Source organism: Anastrepha obliqua, chromosome 3 (assembly GCF_027943255.1).
Source record: "Anastrepha obliqua isolate idAnaObli1 chromosome 3, idAnaObli1_1.0, whole genome shotgun sequence".
NCBI lineage: Eukaryota > Metazoa > Arthropoda > Insecta > Diptera > Tephritidae > Anastrepha > Anastrepha obliqua.
The window spans coordinates 35,667,588-35,682,680 of record NC_072894.1 but is presented as its reverse complement, the minus strand read 5'-3'; the positions used below and the strand labels follow the sequence as shown (position 1 = coordinate 35,682,680).

The 15,093-nt window shown below is 36.0% G+C and overlaps 2 protein-coding genes across 3 annotated transcripts; one reads left to right on the top strand and one right to left on the bottom strand.

Annotated features, from left to right (window-relative positions):
• Positions 1-4,928: 4,928 nt before the first annotated feature.
• On the bottom strand, positions 4,929-8,112 carry LOC129241727 (uncharacterized). 2 transcript variants are annotated; one of them, XR_008582155.1, is made up of 3 exons: positions 7,481-8,112; positions 5,637-7,325; positions 4,929-5,502 (listed from the first exon to the last, which is right to left on the bottom strand). XR_008582155.1 is itself a non-coding variant. In XM_054878209.1 (2 exons), exons 1-2 carry the CDS (start codon positions 8,066-8,068, stop codon positions 6,273-6,275), a joined length of 1,641 nt encoding a protein of 546 aa, XP_054734184.1. In that variant the 5' UTR covers positions 8,069-8,112; the 3' UTR covers positions 4,929-6,272. The 2 variants fall into 2 exon arrangements, 1 of the variants encoding a protein (XP_054734184.1); XM_054878209.1 differs by having other exon boundaries at positions 4,929-7,325.
• Positions 8,113-9,638: 1,526 nt separating this feature from the next.
• Positions 9,639-10,812, top strand: LOC129240854 (NADH dehydrogenase [ubiquinone] iron-sulfur protein 3, mitochondrial). Its single transcript, XM_054876884.1, has 4 exons — positions 9,639-9,778; positions 9,836-9,907; positions 9,961-10,454; positions 10,532-10,812. Exons 1-4 carry the CDS (start codon positions 9,718-9,720, stop codon positions 10,697-10,699), a joined length of 795 nt encoding a protein of 264 aa, XP_054732859.1. The 5' UTR covers positions 9,639-9,717; the 3' UTR covers positions 10,700-10,812.
• Positions 10,813-15,093: the final 4,281 nt, after the last annotated feature.

Below are 15,093 nucleotides of genomic sequence, written 5' to 3'. Positions count from 1 at the left end.
TGCTGATATCCGCGCTACGACCTCCCAAGTTACGAGCGTCATCTCCAGTCAAAGTGGTGGGTGATGGTTCTGCCAAGTCACAGTCTGACCGCTGACTCGACAACAGCTCCAACTCAGCTGTCTTCGCATAATAACAGTGCAACGGCCCTGGCTCTTTAGGGGCCACATCTGTGGCCTTAGTGCGTTAAAAGCTGGACCGGTCTTATAGTATCATCCCATCTCTCCGTGACGGGTCTTGAGCAATTCTGTTGCCAAGACCTGGTAGCTGCTGAGGTGTGTTATAAGCGTAGAAGCGGATGGCTGAGATTTGTGATGGTATCTGCTTATTTTTCTTACGATGCCCTGGAAGCCTCACCAACTGGGAAGGCCACCAGTCTCGTGAGGTTCTGTGAGCGGCGCAATCTGGACCTCGTTCTGTGCTGCGATGCTAATTCCCAGCATACAATCTGGGGCAGCAGCAAATGCAATGAGCGAGGCTCTCGGAGTTCGAGCAGACATCCTACGTTTGTTATTGCTAGAAGGTAGGAGGTAATTGATCTCATCTTGTCAAACTCAAAACTTGGGTGGTTAAACAGGAAGTGGAGCGTCCTTGCCGAAGATTCGTGTTCTGACCACAAGTATATTTAGTTGCCGTGCTTTGACGTGACGCCACCAAGACTTTAGAAAGAACAGGGCATTGAGGTGGCCGTTGAGAAACTCAGCTCAACCGCAAAGGTGGGGTCACTTAGGAAATCTGATACGGCTCCTTCACGGAGAAGCAAAGACACTCGCTTGCTGAGGGACTCTTACTTTTTAGGTAATCAATAAGCATTGGCCGACAACGGCCCTTAACGAAAGAGGTCAGATCTGTGATGAATGAAGTCGCCATTCGATTTGCCTACAAGTCTCCCAGACTATATGGCATTTATCCTGTCATGCTGAAGGAAGGCATAGAGTTTGTGACTGCAACCCTGAAGAACATCTTCACTGCATACCTGGCACTGGCTTATATACCACGCTTGTGGATGATAGTCAGGGTCGTCTTCATCCCTAAGGTTGAGAGAGATGACTAAACCAGCCCCAAAAGCTTTAGACCCATCAGCATGACCTCTTTCATGCTGAAAAGTTTCGAACAGCTAGTGAAGTTGCATATGCGTCAGAAGTCGCTGAAGGTTCACCCACTCTCTCTCGTAGGAGTCAAGAGGACCGTATCAAGACTACAACACACTGTGGCCATCTGTTGCACCGGAGCTTTTCAGACCACTTCAGGCCCGGCATTAGACGCCCACTTGATGCTTTCATCCAAGGAGAAGCCTTGAAGGCCATCTGCAGGCTGAAACACATTGGGAACTGGTACGGCCCCTGTACGGCACTGGAAAACAGAGAAGGCATGAACTTCGATTCAACGATTCTCTCCATGCCCCTTGACTCCAAGCCATCAAGAGTCGTACTTGAAAAGAGATACAGTGTGGTGCTGCTAGAGGCTCAATTGTGGTCAAACTCTGAAAATGGGTCCGGCAAACACCGTTTTCGCATTTACCCGGATGGCTCCAGGACCGAGCACGGTTCCGCCCCTTGGGTCTACGTGGACTCTAGCGGGACAAACTGTAATTTGCTCTTGAAATACGTGCATCTGCGTTTCAAGCGGAGGTGTACCATATGCTGTTCAAGAAGCGATTATCTTTGTAATGGAAAACACATGGAGAGGCAGATCTATATGTGTCTGCAGCGACAGCTAAGCTGCGCTCATGGCCTTAGACATCCCCCACCCACATCAGGGTCCCTGAAAGCCTGATGCTAACATGGGTCCCGGGACACGTGGGTAACGAGACCTCTGACTCCTTAGCTAGGATCAAAAGAAGGCCCAAAGAAGTTGGCCTCATAGCTAGTTTGCTACTCCCTTCTGCAGCCATCAAAGCCACGGTTAGCAAATGGTTTACAACAACCCACAAGCGAGGTTGGCAGGGTGAGAGAGGCTGCTTGGTAGCAAAAGATCTACTCAGATTTCTGGGGTGGATAGATTTAAAGAAAATTAAAAGGGTGCAGTACAATGGACTTAATTGTGCCTGAGTCCTGTACTTGTTGTTGTCCTGAAAATATTCCTTGGCGGTCTAACAAGTCAGCGAAGCATAAGCAATGAACGATATTAGAAGCATTGTACAAAATTACATGTAAAAGCACTCTTCTTAATTTTTTTTACACCTGGGTGTGTGATAGTGTAAAGGTTTTGTCTGTTTGCTTGAGCGTATAAGCGGGGTTGCTATACTAGTTATATTAGAATTTTTATTAAGGGGTTAGGAGTAGTCAGAATTTTCAAAAAATTTATTTTTTTTTTTGCATTTTCTTAAAGTATAATGTTTTAAAAATATTGTGTAAAAATTTGAAGTGAATCCGACAAATACTTTTCAAGTTATTCAACAATTAACAAAGGGCGCTCGGCCGCTCCGGAGCCGATAGCAAAACTTTAAATGCGTTTTTCTCAAAACTATGTTTTTCAAACTGGTGAACACTGTAACTTAAAAACCGCTAAGTAGATTTCAATAAAATTTATACAGCTTTTGAAAAACATAAAAAGCTTGTGCCTGATCGAAGGATTTTTTTTTTTCAAAAATTTCGATTTTTTTTTAACAATTAACTGTTGGTTTTTTGCTCTAAAATCTGGAAAAAATTTTCTGAGGCCGCCATTTTGTTCATTTTGAAAAAAAAAAAAAACTTCGATCAGGCACAAGATTATCTATTAATAAAACTAATTTTTCTTGTCCGATTGGTTTTAGATGAATCTGCAAGGACTTGTGATGTTCCCCGCAAGGGACTTCTGGAGAAACGGGCTTCACACAAATTTTTGAAATTTTGGTGAAGTCAAGTTAAAACCTGATGTTTTTATGCTATGTTTTTATTTTTGTTAAATAAATTAATTAAGTAGCAAAAAAAAAAATTCGTGAAAATCATCATTTTTTCGGGCCTCTGACTACCCCTAACCCCTTAATAGAATATCCACCACAACAAAACATATAAAATAATATCTTTAACGTGGAAAGTTTATAACAACACATAATTTAAATATATTTTTTAGCTATAACAATGCTTTTTATTTTGAAATATCTGAATTTTTAGTAATTTTTTAGACTTTTTGATATGATTTTCTATGAAATATAATAATTTTTTATGCAACCATGTTACATAAAAGAGCGTTTTGGAATCAGGTAATCTCGGCTGTTGGCATTTTTAATTATTGATCTATATGAATACAATACAATGAAGTTCTGATTTGAACTGAAATGAAAGCATTACTAAAAAGTCATATATTTGACGTGAAATTGTATTATATAAATGGCCTCCGGAAATCGATAAACTTTCTAACACAATAGTTGTTCTATCTTTCTGGTAATGATATAAATAAGCTGCTTGAGCAGAGTAAAAAACTATAAATAGGCCCATTCGTTCCCGAAGCTTCTGTAAGAAATCGAACTAACTACATTTTACTTATTATTTTAGAGATCTCGCTGTAGCTTTAGGGAACAAATAAGTAGATGAAATAAATCCCAACACAAAAAAGCAGATACAAAACCGAGATAATCAAGTCAGAATGCAACAAAAATTTTAATAATATTATTTTATATAAAATATATATTAATTAAATATAAATATGTATGTAATAAGGACACATGTAGAAAAATTATATTGGGTTAGGGGAATAAGTTCGTAGCGTTTTTATCAAAGAGTTTTATTTAAATAAAAAACAATAATTATATCAATAAGTTAATCAATTATAGTATATTCGCCGTTGCTGTTTACAACCCCTTTCTACTTCTCTACCAATTTGTTGATGCCGTTCCGCCAAAAATCGCCTAGTCTGTTGTCAAAGAAATTGTTGAGCCAGTTTTAAGGACCTCCTTGTTATCGAAGGTAATGCCGTTCATATGGTTTGACTGGGAGTGGAAAAGATGGTAATCGGTCGGTGTAAGGTCCGGAGAATACGGCGGATTCTGAAGGACCTCCTATTCAAGCTCTTTGAGTGCGGCTTTGACGACTGGGGCCTGGCGTTGTCGTGAAGGAGTACGGTTTGACTATGTTGATCAGGTATTTTCAGACGAATAGCCTCATTCGCGCGGTATGGCTGGGCAATGTAGAGGTAATCGTGGCATTCTTTTTGAGCATTTCCCTGTGCATCATGCCCTCCGAGTTCATGATGGTTTTCTTTGGATGTAGATCCGGTTTGACTATCGGCTTTGGCGTATTTCCTAGAACCACACACTCCTTTTTTCACTTCATATTGATATATACTCACCATTTCTCATTTACCGTGATGATTCGGTACAAAAAGCGCTGTTTATGATGGCGGGCGAGTTGCTGAGAAGCAACTTGAAGACGACTTTCTTTGTTCTTTTCATTGAGCTCCCAATTTTTCGGTAAATCCCATAGAATGAAAGTGATTGAGAATCATTTTATGATCGCAATTCATTTTTGCCGCCAATTCATGACTTGTTTGACGACCGTTCTTTTTTGTGACGTTCTTCATCGAATCCAGAAGGCCATCCGCTGCGGAACGTGCCATCGGCGTCAAAGTCGCCATTTTTGAACTTTGCGAACCTTTTCCGTGCTGTAGACTTGCCTATGACATCTTCTCCATACACGTCGCAAATGTCCCGTTCTGCTTCGGCAGCTTTTTGACCTCGATGAAAAGCAAAGAAGACCAAGTGTCGAAAGTATTGATTTTTGCCTCCTCGGTATTCCATTTCTAAGTCTCAAAAAATATGCAATTAATATAGTTTTATAGAGCGGAAGGAGTTCTATCGCATGAATATTTACCCTTTGCCAAACAGCAAACCAATCGTTGTAAAATAAATGAAAATATAAAAACGCTATGAACTTACTGTTCTTTTGGTTTCCCTATCCTTCTTATCCCAGTTTTAAACAGTAGGAGGAAATAATAAATCAAAACACATGAATTGTTACATCTGACTAGTACAGTTTACATTCTATAAGTTCGCTTCCTGGTAACATTCCGTCAACTTTGGGAGTCCCAAAATTCATAACTTTTTTTCAATTTATGTGATTGTAAATAATTTATCGGACTTTTGAAAAATAGGAGAGCAAGAAATCAAACAGACTTAACCACCATCTTGTATTTAATAATAGCTTAAGAAAATTAAAACAAATTAATATTATAACCAAAAAAAGCATAAACCTAAATATATAAATACTTTTTACTATCTCTATTCATTCTACCACGATCGGTAATTATGCGTGAAGACCACAATTATATAAGTATGTATGTAGCTTTTTTTTCTTTTGCTCTCTGAAGTAGGTACCTACACACATAAATATATAATGTGAGTCATCGAATACATATAGACACATATATTTTTGGCAAATGAGATATATAGAGAATTAATATTTATTTTAAACAGAACTTAAAACATGTGTACAAAAATAATACACTTATTTTATCAGTACCGCAGAAATTTCCAAATCACTTTCAAAAACATTTGACGTAAAACTTATCATTTGTGCACAGCATATCTGTATATTAAAATGTAAGATAAACTCTGCAACTATCATTTAAAATATTGGCATATATATATATTATATAATTGGCGCGTACATTCTTCCTTAGAGCAGCAGATGGCTATTCATGGAGGCTTGCCATTACCTACCTAGAAGCAAACATTGTAGATAAAAAGTCTTTTCTATCATTTGGTGTTTCATGCGCGCGGTGGGTTTGGAATTCAGGCCATACTGAATGGTAGTCACGCATAGACCCATTTATATACGACAGCGCCGAAAATATTAGCAATCCTTTAACGAAATATCCCAGCATGTATAGCTTGTCTCATATAACGCGAAATGAGGATGACGCTTTTAATTATTTTTATAGCATTCCAAATTTATTTATTCCCATTTGTTTTTTTTTTTTTTAATTTTATTTTATAGCACTAGAAATTTACTAAAGGTAATATTCGCCAGAAAATGTTTTTTTTTTTTGTATTTTTGGATACTTCATGACAATAAAACAAAATCTATTCGCATTATGTGAAACAAATTTGGTTCATTTTGTACTTTGGTTATTCTGATGTTTTAATTTGCCAGCAATCGAATTGACATTTAATTAATATTCGAAATGAGAAAATCTGAAATAAATTTGGAATGTTCTGAAGTACTGTTAAAAAGTTATAGTTAATTAAATATATTACAAAAGAAATTATGCGGTTACCATAATAAACCTAATTGAATAGTTGCTTATGTAAATAAGAAGTTACAAATCGGAAATAATTAAATTTTAAATACTGGTTTTAAGATAATATAACTTCCTCCTTGATGTGTCCTTGTTCAAGTTTCTGCGAAAGCTCTGCTTCAGCTACACGTTTTTGCAGATGACGCCATAGAGTACTCTTCGGTATATCAAATAAATTTGCCGCATGATTCTGAGACATTCCCTCATGCACGCAAGCATGCAGAGCTTTTGTTAATTTGTCCTTTAACTCAATTTTCGAGTTGACATCTCGTTTTTTAAAGGAAACATAATCTGGTAGACGCCCCTGCTGTGCTAAACGTACCTTGTGTCTATGTAATGTAGACATTGGTATATCTAATTCTCGACTAATATTTTTTAGTGAATCTCCCCCTTTTAAACGTTCGTATGCCATAGTAAGCACTGGATTTTCTCGAGTCGTTTTCATATAATTTGGATGCTTGCGCACTCTCCGCCAGAGAACAGTTTTAGAAAGGTCATACTTTTGTGCAGCCTTTTGTAAACTCATGCCTTCATTAATAACTGCCTGAACGGCATAAAATAGGGCATCTTCGGGAACGCCTGGTGCAGCATTCAGAGAAACAAAAGTGTCCTCAGTCTTTAATACTGAAATTGGATCTGCAGTGGGATCAAGTGTTGTATACATCGATTGGTGGATTTGTTCAGTTTCTGAACTGGATTGAGATTTAATTTTTATTGTTTTAATTTTTGGAGCTGATTTTATTTGAATAAGTGGTTGTGGCACTTGCGAATTTGTGGTAGTGGTAGTTACTTTGGAAGTGCTTGTAGTTGGCGTACTTGCAGCAATCTCAATTATAGGATCGGCGCTATTACTACTATATTCCTCAATGATATGACTATCTTCAGTTGTATCTTCCATTTCAACCAATTTTTCTGAATCGGAGTTGGACGCATTTTCGAGTTTGTTGTTTTGAGTCAATGTAAATGTTCCGGAATTTTCAGTCAATATATACTCATTTGCAGTGCTGGAAACCGGCATGTGTTCGATGGAATAGGTGATTTTACTGTGTTGAGCATCATTATAGACATCCAAAAATTCCAATTCTCTTTCATGTTGTATAACATTTTGAGTCTAAATTAAAAATGTACACATATTTCAATATTAAGAATACGTTAGAAGTAATATGCTCATGTGACGAAAGGAGTTTATATTCATTAATAATTTACTGAGCGAGATTTCAATCATACAATTTTGCGGATACTTTTACAAATAATAAACTTACATACCTCGATTTTCTCTACAGCAATATTTTCTTGCTGTTCGATTAGCTCTTCTTGTGCAATTTGTATATCGCTCAAAGATTTTACTGGCACTGTTGTTGTCGCGACTCCACCGGACAATGTAGCATTGTTGCATTCGAAACTAATGGCAGATTTGATGCCCAAGGTGTTAATGGCTTCCAAAAATTCAGAAAGATTTGTTGAGGTGAGGCTAGTTTCACCAACGTAAATAAAAGCCAATACACTCTCCAAAAGCGAACCTTTAATGTCAGGCACAACAATTGTAGCTTCTTGTCCCATCGGTACGTCCACTAGTAGATTGCGGAGCAAGTCTGAACACGACGAGAGAACAAACCGATGCGCTCGCACTGAGTGTCCTTTGGCCGCCAAAGTCACTTCACAGCTTTGTGGATCGTTGCGGAGATTTCTTTGTATATCGAAAATTGTTGCCGAATGGCCCATCCATTTCAAATGATTCATTATAGTCGGAGTCGCCGAGTTTGTTTGTTGTGTTTTAATTTCAGTATAATCTGGATTTAGGAACGTCAAAATCTCTGAAAATTCTATGGTTCGACAAAATTTCGCTAATTCCATGTGCTACGGTCTGAAAATGAAATGAAAATATTTTTGGAATTTATTTTACAGGGTTGTATTGGTTGTATTTGACTTGCTGAGAATTGGAACCAAATAAGATAGTAGGGACCCGTTTGGCATTAAGGTCTGTTCGGTAATTTACATTTCGAGGGTTATAATACGTTCACATATAAGTAGATGATCTACTTCTCCGTGCTTAGCTCTCAATAGTAATTATAAAGGGAGCTTTACCATACAAAATTTCTCTCTCAAATCTGAGATTATAAAATAATCCTTGATTATGCCATACTTTTTTACATACAACCCTGTGTTTTCTGTTAGATCACTATTTTTACGTGGGTAAAGAAAAAGTCGAAGTAAAAACTAAATAAAATGGATGCCGGCAAAGAAAGCAGTTTTGTAAACATAATTCTAGTAAAATGTTTGTTAGATATTATTAACAGAAAAAAGCGTGTGTCCTCTTATTTCTTATTATAAAAAATGTTACATCGAGTTTCGATGCGTATTGCTGTCATAATTTTTTGAAACCTCAGTAATGGACGTTTACTAATTTCCTCCAACAGTTTATTATTAACAATAAGTAAATAAACAGTTAATAATAAGTAAATAAACAAAAAACACCAAAATATTTTTTATGAAGAAAAACCTTTCACAACAGTATTGACAGCTGATTGTTAAATTTTAATGCATATGTAAATGCACTTATACTCTCAGAAAGGTCGAATAAAGGATTGCGCAGATTGAAGTTATTTTGATGTACACGACATTTACGAATTGTTGTAAACTCGCGAGAAGTTCAGAAGTACTGACTATGTCGAAAACAAGCATGTGAAACTGGAATATCGTTCTCTTTCAATATGCAACATCGATCTTCAAATTTTATCGAACCAATTATTGATTGGATTCCATTTAATAACAAACTAACAGTATTTGTTTATAATTACTTATATCATTCCCATTACCCGATTACCCCTGATCTATAAACATACTTGAAGAATGAGATGTATTAAATATGACACGTAAAGGCTCAGAAACATAACATTTACATTGCTTAAGAAATATGAGCAAACACATTTAAAATAAATTCTTTTAGAAGTCTTTGGGGCAGTGGTAAGATGTATTATCTTCATTTCAAAGACAGCAGCGACCAAAAATCTAATGATTGTGGAAAGCCAATACAGATGGACGTACAAACAGATTTATCATTCCCTACGAAGCTTATCTTGAAGTAGTCTGCATACAAATTTACAGAATCCGGCAGTGATTGTGAAAATATCCCATTGGAATACAAAGAGGAAAAAATGTATTTAAAAAACTGTGAAAATCTCTAAAACGGTTTAGAATAAATTTTCTTATTTTGACTTAATGAATACAACCAATATTACAAAGTTTTCGGAAAATCTAACAAAAAGTCGACTCTTGTAATCAAAGCTTAACAGTTTTTATATATTCTATTTCTCATTTAATATTCGCTTCAACTAATAGCCTGTAAAGTCGACTATATAAACATTTTTTACAAGTTCGATACACTTCTTAAATGCAACTATGCTGTAAATGACAGGTAAAGTTGACAATTGTGTGTTGTTATATAAACGGTTGTCAAAAAAAAACCAGTGCAATTACAGAATTTTACTTTCCGAAAAAGGGAAATGGCATCAATAATTACACGACTCGGCTGCAGGGCAATTGCAAATTTCGGTGCCAAAAGAGGTAATTACCACATTCCAAAATATATAATCTCAATAATTTATAATAATCTCTTTTCAGTTTTTGCTCCTGCATCGGTTAAAGCAGTTCGCTTTTCTAGCACTACACCTGCTCCACCAGCGGATGACAAACGTAAGTTAATCTGTGGGAATGTTAATAAAAAAAATTCTAATTGTTTTTTGTAGCGACCTTTCGAAAGCCCGATGAGACTGTCCGACTTAATCTAAGCAACTTTGGTCGATATGTGGCCGAATGCCTTCCCAAATATGTACAGAAAGTACAACTAACAGCTGGTGATGAGCTCGAAGTTTTGATTGCGCCTGAAGGTGTAGTTCCTGTACTGCAGTTCCTCAAGGACAACCATTTGGCTCAATTTAGCAATTTAGTAGACATTGCGGGCATGGATGTACCAAGCCGAAAATACCGTTTTGAAGTTATTTACAACCTTTTGTCGCTACGCTTTAATTCGCGTATACGAGTCAAAACATATACAGATGAGTTGACACCGTTAGATTCGTGCAATGAAGTTTTTAAAGCAGCAAATTGGTATGAACGTGAAATTTGGGACATGTATGGAGTGTTTTTCGCGAATCATCCTGATTTGCGGCGCATACTAACTGATTACGGTTTTGAAGGCCACCCACAGCGTCGTGATTTTCCCTTGTCGGGCTACGTTGAGGTACTTTTATTCGAATACATTATTTGAGCTATATTAAGATAATTGAACTTTCATTACAATAATCTCGTATGATTTAGTTACGTTATGACGATGAGAAAAAACGCGTAGTCTGCGAGCCACTCGAGTTGGCTCAGGAGTTCCGGAAATTTGATTTGTCAGCACCTTGGGAACAATTTCCAAATTTCCGTAATGCTAATCCACCAACAGAGACTGTAGAAACCAAGAAGGAAGAGTCCAAAAAATAATTCGCAAGTTAAAACTACATATGTAAAACACATGTACTACATGATTACAGCAGAATGAATTGCAAATATGTTGTAATAAAAATTTAAGTAAATAATTGGATTAACCATTACTATTTTATGACTTTTACTTTTGCTTTTGTATCGGAATAAATCTTGTAAAGGGAATGTTTGAAGACAATGATGCCCCTCCTCAATTATTTTATTAAGCACATGTGTACATCAAAATATTCCAGATTCATCAACACTAGTAATATCTTTCGAGTCGCTCTTTTGTTGAGATACTCGTATATAAATAGTCCAGTCTAACTTTAAAAACCAGGAAAAACACTTGTGTGACTTTATGTTTTATGAACTGAAGTGAAATTTAGAGGAAAATATACTATAATGTGGAAAACTATAGTTGAAGTAGTAGAAGTTGCAAAAGCCAATTTGAAGGCAAATAATTGCAAAACTATTATTTCCGTATTGTTGGGAGCTATAAAAATTATTCAGGAACTACTCCCTAACATCTCCACCAAGTGCCATTAAATAAATTATACTTTGCCTAAAATTGCTCATGCGGCATTTACTAGTCCCGACACGAAAATTTTTCACCTTTGAATTGTCGACTCATTCGGACGATTATTTCCACCCAAAAAAATTACGAAAAAATTGTACATCTTTCTAATTGACAAATGTCAGAGATGACATAAAAAAGCTTTCATCTAGGAATTCTTTACAATTGATATCTAGTTGTTGCTGTAGCAGCATAAACATACGGGGAATGCTGTTGGAGTGACAGTCCTTAGCCGGATATAAATCCGGGTCGTTTCGGTAACGTAGAACCGTCTGTCGTGGAAAGGATTGATATCTAGTCGTAACTTTTGCTAAAGACCCTCTATAATTGGCACATACAGCCTTTGTGGTTGTCTGCCCGAACTCCTCCTCCTCCTTGTGGTGTGAGTTCATTGCGTTTTATTCATTTATTGATTTACGGTCTTAAAAGCTAATTTATACATTTATGTGCTTATACATATGCTAAGCAGTACAATAATAATATTCCTATATGTGAAGTAAAACAAATTATAGTTTATAGTTATAAAGTTTTATAACGTAATTTATAGTTTATTAATGAAATACATATTCCTACTGCTTGAAAATGAAGGATCTAGTTTCTATCTAATCGGCAATGTTTTACAGTGATTAAATAGCAGCCTCTTGAAAGTGTTCATGTTAACAGAATTTTTTATTTGAGTTGGTAGCTCGTTAAAACATTTTAATCCTTTATAGAAAATATTTTTCTTATCAACTTCTGTTCTAAACAGTGGTAATCCAAAACTATTACTTTCCCTGAGTATATATGAATGGGTTTCATTTATGTATCTAAGATTATCGCTCAGATAATACGGTAACTGCCCAGCTATATATTAAAAACGAATTTCATAGCGTGGTAAAATATTTGCTGTTTCACGCTCAGCCAATTCAAGTCTCTGATCATTTCTTGTATGGGTGTATCATGAATCGCATAGCTCTGTTTGCATTTTTTGGAGCTTCTCAACTTGTGTGTCGCTAGCCATGAAAAAAATCGTTGGACATTATATAAAATGCAGCTCAACTATTGATCTATGAACCAGACTTTTATATCTCTTTCCTATGTATTTGCATAATCTTTTCACGAGCCCGATTTTTTTCGCAATATTTTTAACCATATATTCAACGTGATCTTTAAATTTTAACTTATTATCTATATAAATTCCAAGATATTTAATTACTTTTACTTCTTCAATTCTCTTATTTTTTATTTGTAAGCTATGGTCCCCGAAGCTAGCATTTATTGCTCTAGAAAGAATCATAAACTTTGTTTTTGTCACATTTAGTTTAAGTTTATTTATGCACTAGCAAACCCGGCCCCCTTCGCTGGGCACACTAAAATAGAATAGATATGGTTTAAAACAGAAAATATATGGTTTTCATATTATTTATTTCTTTATTCTTTATTCTTTATTCAAGCGCTTTGGCATAAACAATACTTTTTGTTTTTCTATTTGTTTTTGAGTAAATATAAAATATAAATTGAAAATCAGGAAAAAAAGATTGTTTTTAAATTTCAAATCAACGCATATGAATAAACAATCGTCTTTTTTCCTGATCATCCATGAATTTTTCGTTTCAATTTATATGTTTTATTAAGCATTGGAGCTTTTTTAACCATTATCCATTTATATTTTTCAAAAAAAAAAACGAAAAAAATTGTTTTTTCCACGAACACATAATTTCATTCGGATTTCACATTAAATTCTCAAATTTCGTAAGAAATTATTCACTGTTCCAAAATCCACTCCAAAAAAATTCACAAACAATTTTTACATGTTGCACTTACGTTTTTTCCTTATGGCATCCAAATCAGAAAGAAATATTGACACATTGTAACTCACACTGTCAATTTGACAGTTCAGTTCCGCCCCAACCGTTAAAAAAGTAAGCGACATTATGGCTGGCTCAAAAGAACGCTGTTCCCGTTGCCACTGCTCCGAATTACAACCAAACTTTACGAAACCCATTTTCAATACTTACTTAACAATGTGCATAAGTTTGGTTTAATTCGGTGCAAAGACACGGCGGGTCCACGTTTTGACATATATTTCGAGACCCTAGTCATCAATAGGTATGAAAATTACCCCGTATTAAAGCACTTATCAACAGCTTTCATTTGATACCCATATTGTACAACACATTCTAGGGTCCACGTTTTGGTCTCTATCTCGAGACCCTAGTAACGGAGCAGCATGAAAAATACTCTGTACTAAGGCATTCACCAACAGCTTCAATGTGATACCCATATTGTACAAACACATTCTAGGCTCCACGTTTTGGTCTCTATCTCGAGACCCTAGTCACGGAGCGGCATGAAAAATACTCTGAACTAAAGCATTCACCAACAGCTTCCATTTGATACCCATATTGTACATACACGTCCGAAGGTTACCCGGGTCCACGTTTTGACCTATATCTCGAGACCCTATCTACCAATAGGTATTCAAACTATACGGAAATCATCTTCAATACCTACTTAACAATGTGTGTAAGTTTGGTTTAATTCGGTTCAAAGACACGGCGGGTCCACGTTTTGGCATATATTTCGAGACCCTAGTCATCAATAGGTATGAAAATTACCCCGTATTAAAGCACTTATCAACAGCTTTCATTTGATACCCATATTGTACAACACATTCTAGGGTCCACGTTTTGGTCTCTATCTCGAGACCCTAGTAACGGAGCAGCATGAAAAATACTCTGAACTAAAGCATTCACCAACAGCTTCCATTTGATACCCATATTGTACATACACGTCCGAAGGTTATCCGGGTCCACGTTTTGACCTATATCTCGAGACCCTATCTACCAATAGGTATCCAAACTGTACGGAAACCATCTTCAATACCTTCTTAACAATGTGTGTAAGTTTGGTTTAATTCGGGGCAGACACGGTCGGTTAGCGAACACACACAAAAAGTTGACTTTATTTTATATATAAGATTTTTTTCAGTTTGTGTCCAAATCCAAATATCTTACGGAACCCTATTTTTTCCAAAATAAAATGTAATCCATGTTACTCGTGGATAATGTAGTTTTCGAATGGTGAAAGAATTTTTAAAATCGGTCCAGTAGTTTTTGAGCCTATTCGTTACAAACAAACAAACAAACAAAGTTTTCCTCTTTATAATATTAGTATAGACAACCAATTTTATAAGGAGTCAAGATCTTCTTGCATTTTTGTTACTGTTCTATGCAGATTTCTATCGCTGACTGTTAAGAGAGTATCGTCAGCGAATAGATTTATCTTGCAATATTTCAATGCTGAAAAGTATTTGAGCTAGTACCGACCCCTGCGGTAAGCCAATTTCGACTTCTATCTTTCTTGATATAGATGAGTTTATAAGCGTTTATTGCTTCCGGTCAGACAAGAAACTATGGAACCATTCAAGTTCAGTGTTCCCCACACCAATATATTCCAATTTTTTTAACATTATTTCCCGATCAATCTTTTCGAAAGCTCTTTTAAGGTCAATAAATACTGCTACTATATATATTCATTTTGAAATTGAGGTCTTCCTTCCACTGCGACAGTACCAAGTTAAGTGCAGTTTCGCATGAATATTTTGCCCTGAGACCGGATTGCTCCTTTATGAATATATTATTGGACTCAATATAGAATATTAGTTGGTTTTTAACCACCGTTTCCAATATTTTTTCCAGGAAGGGTGCTTATAGGTATAAGTTTCTCAGCTTTTATAGTATTTTTCACCTTCTTTACTGGTACTATGGTGGAAGTTTTCCATTCCATAGGTACTGTTGTTGACCTAAGACTACTATTTATTAGTAAAGCGTAAAAGATACCCATATATTCCACTGAA

What these genes read in the sequence shown, in the direction of transcription:
- LOC129241727 (XM_054878209.1), bottom strand. Translation starts at nt 8,068, where the DNA reads ATGGAATTAGCGAAATTTTGTCGAACCATAGAATTTTCAGAGATTTTG. An exon ending in TTGCTGTAGAGAAAATCGAG is followed by an intron (nt 7,326 to 7,480) that starts GTATGTAAGTTT and finishes TTTTTAATTTAG; the next exon opens with ACTCAAAATGTTATACAACA.
- LOC129240854 (XM_054876884.1), top strand. Translation starts at nt 9,718, where the DNA reads ATGGCATCAATAATTACACGACTCGGCTGCAGGGCAATTGCAAATTTC. An exon ending in AAATTTCGGTGCCAAAAGAG is followed by an intron (nt 9,779 to 9,835) that starts GTAATTACCACA and finishes ATCTCTTTTCAG; the next exon opens with TTTTTGCTCCTGCATCGGTT. An exon ending in TCCACCAGCGGATGACAAAC is followed by an intron (nt 9,908 to 9,960) that starts GTAAGTTAATCT and finishes TGTTTTTTGTAG; the next exon opens with CGACCTTTCGAAAGCCCGAT.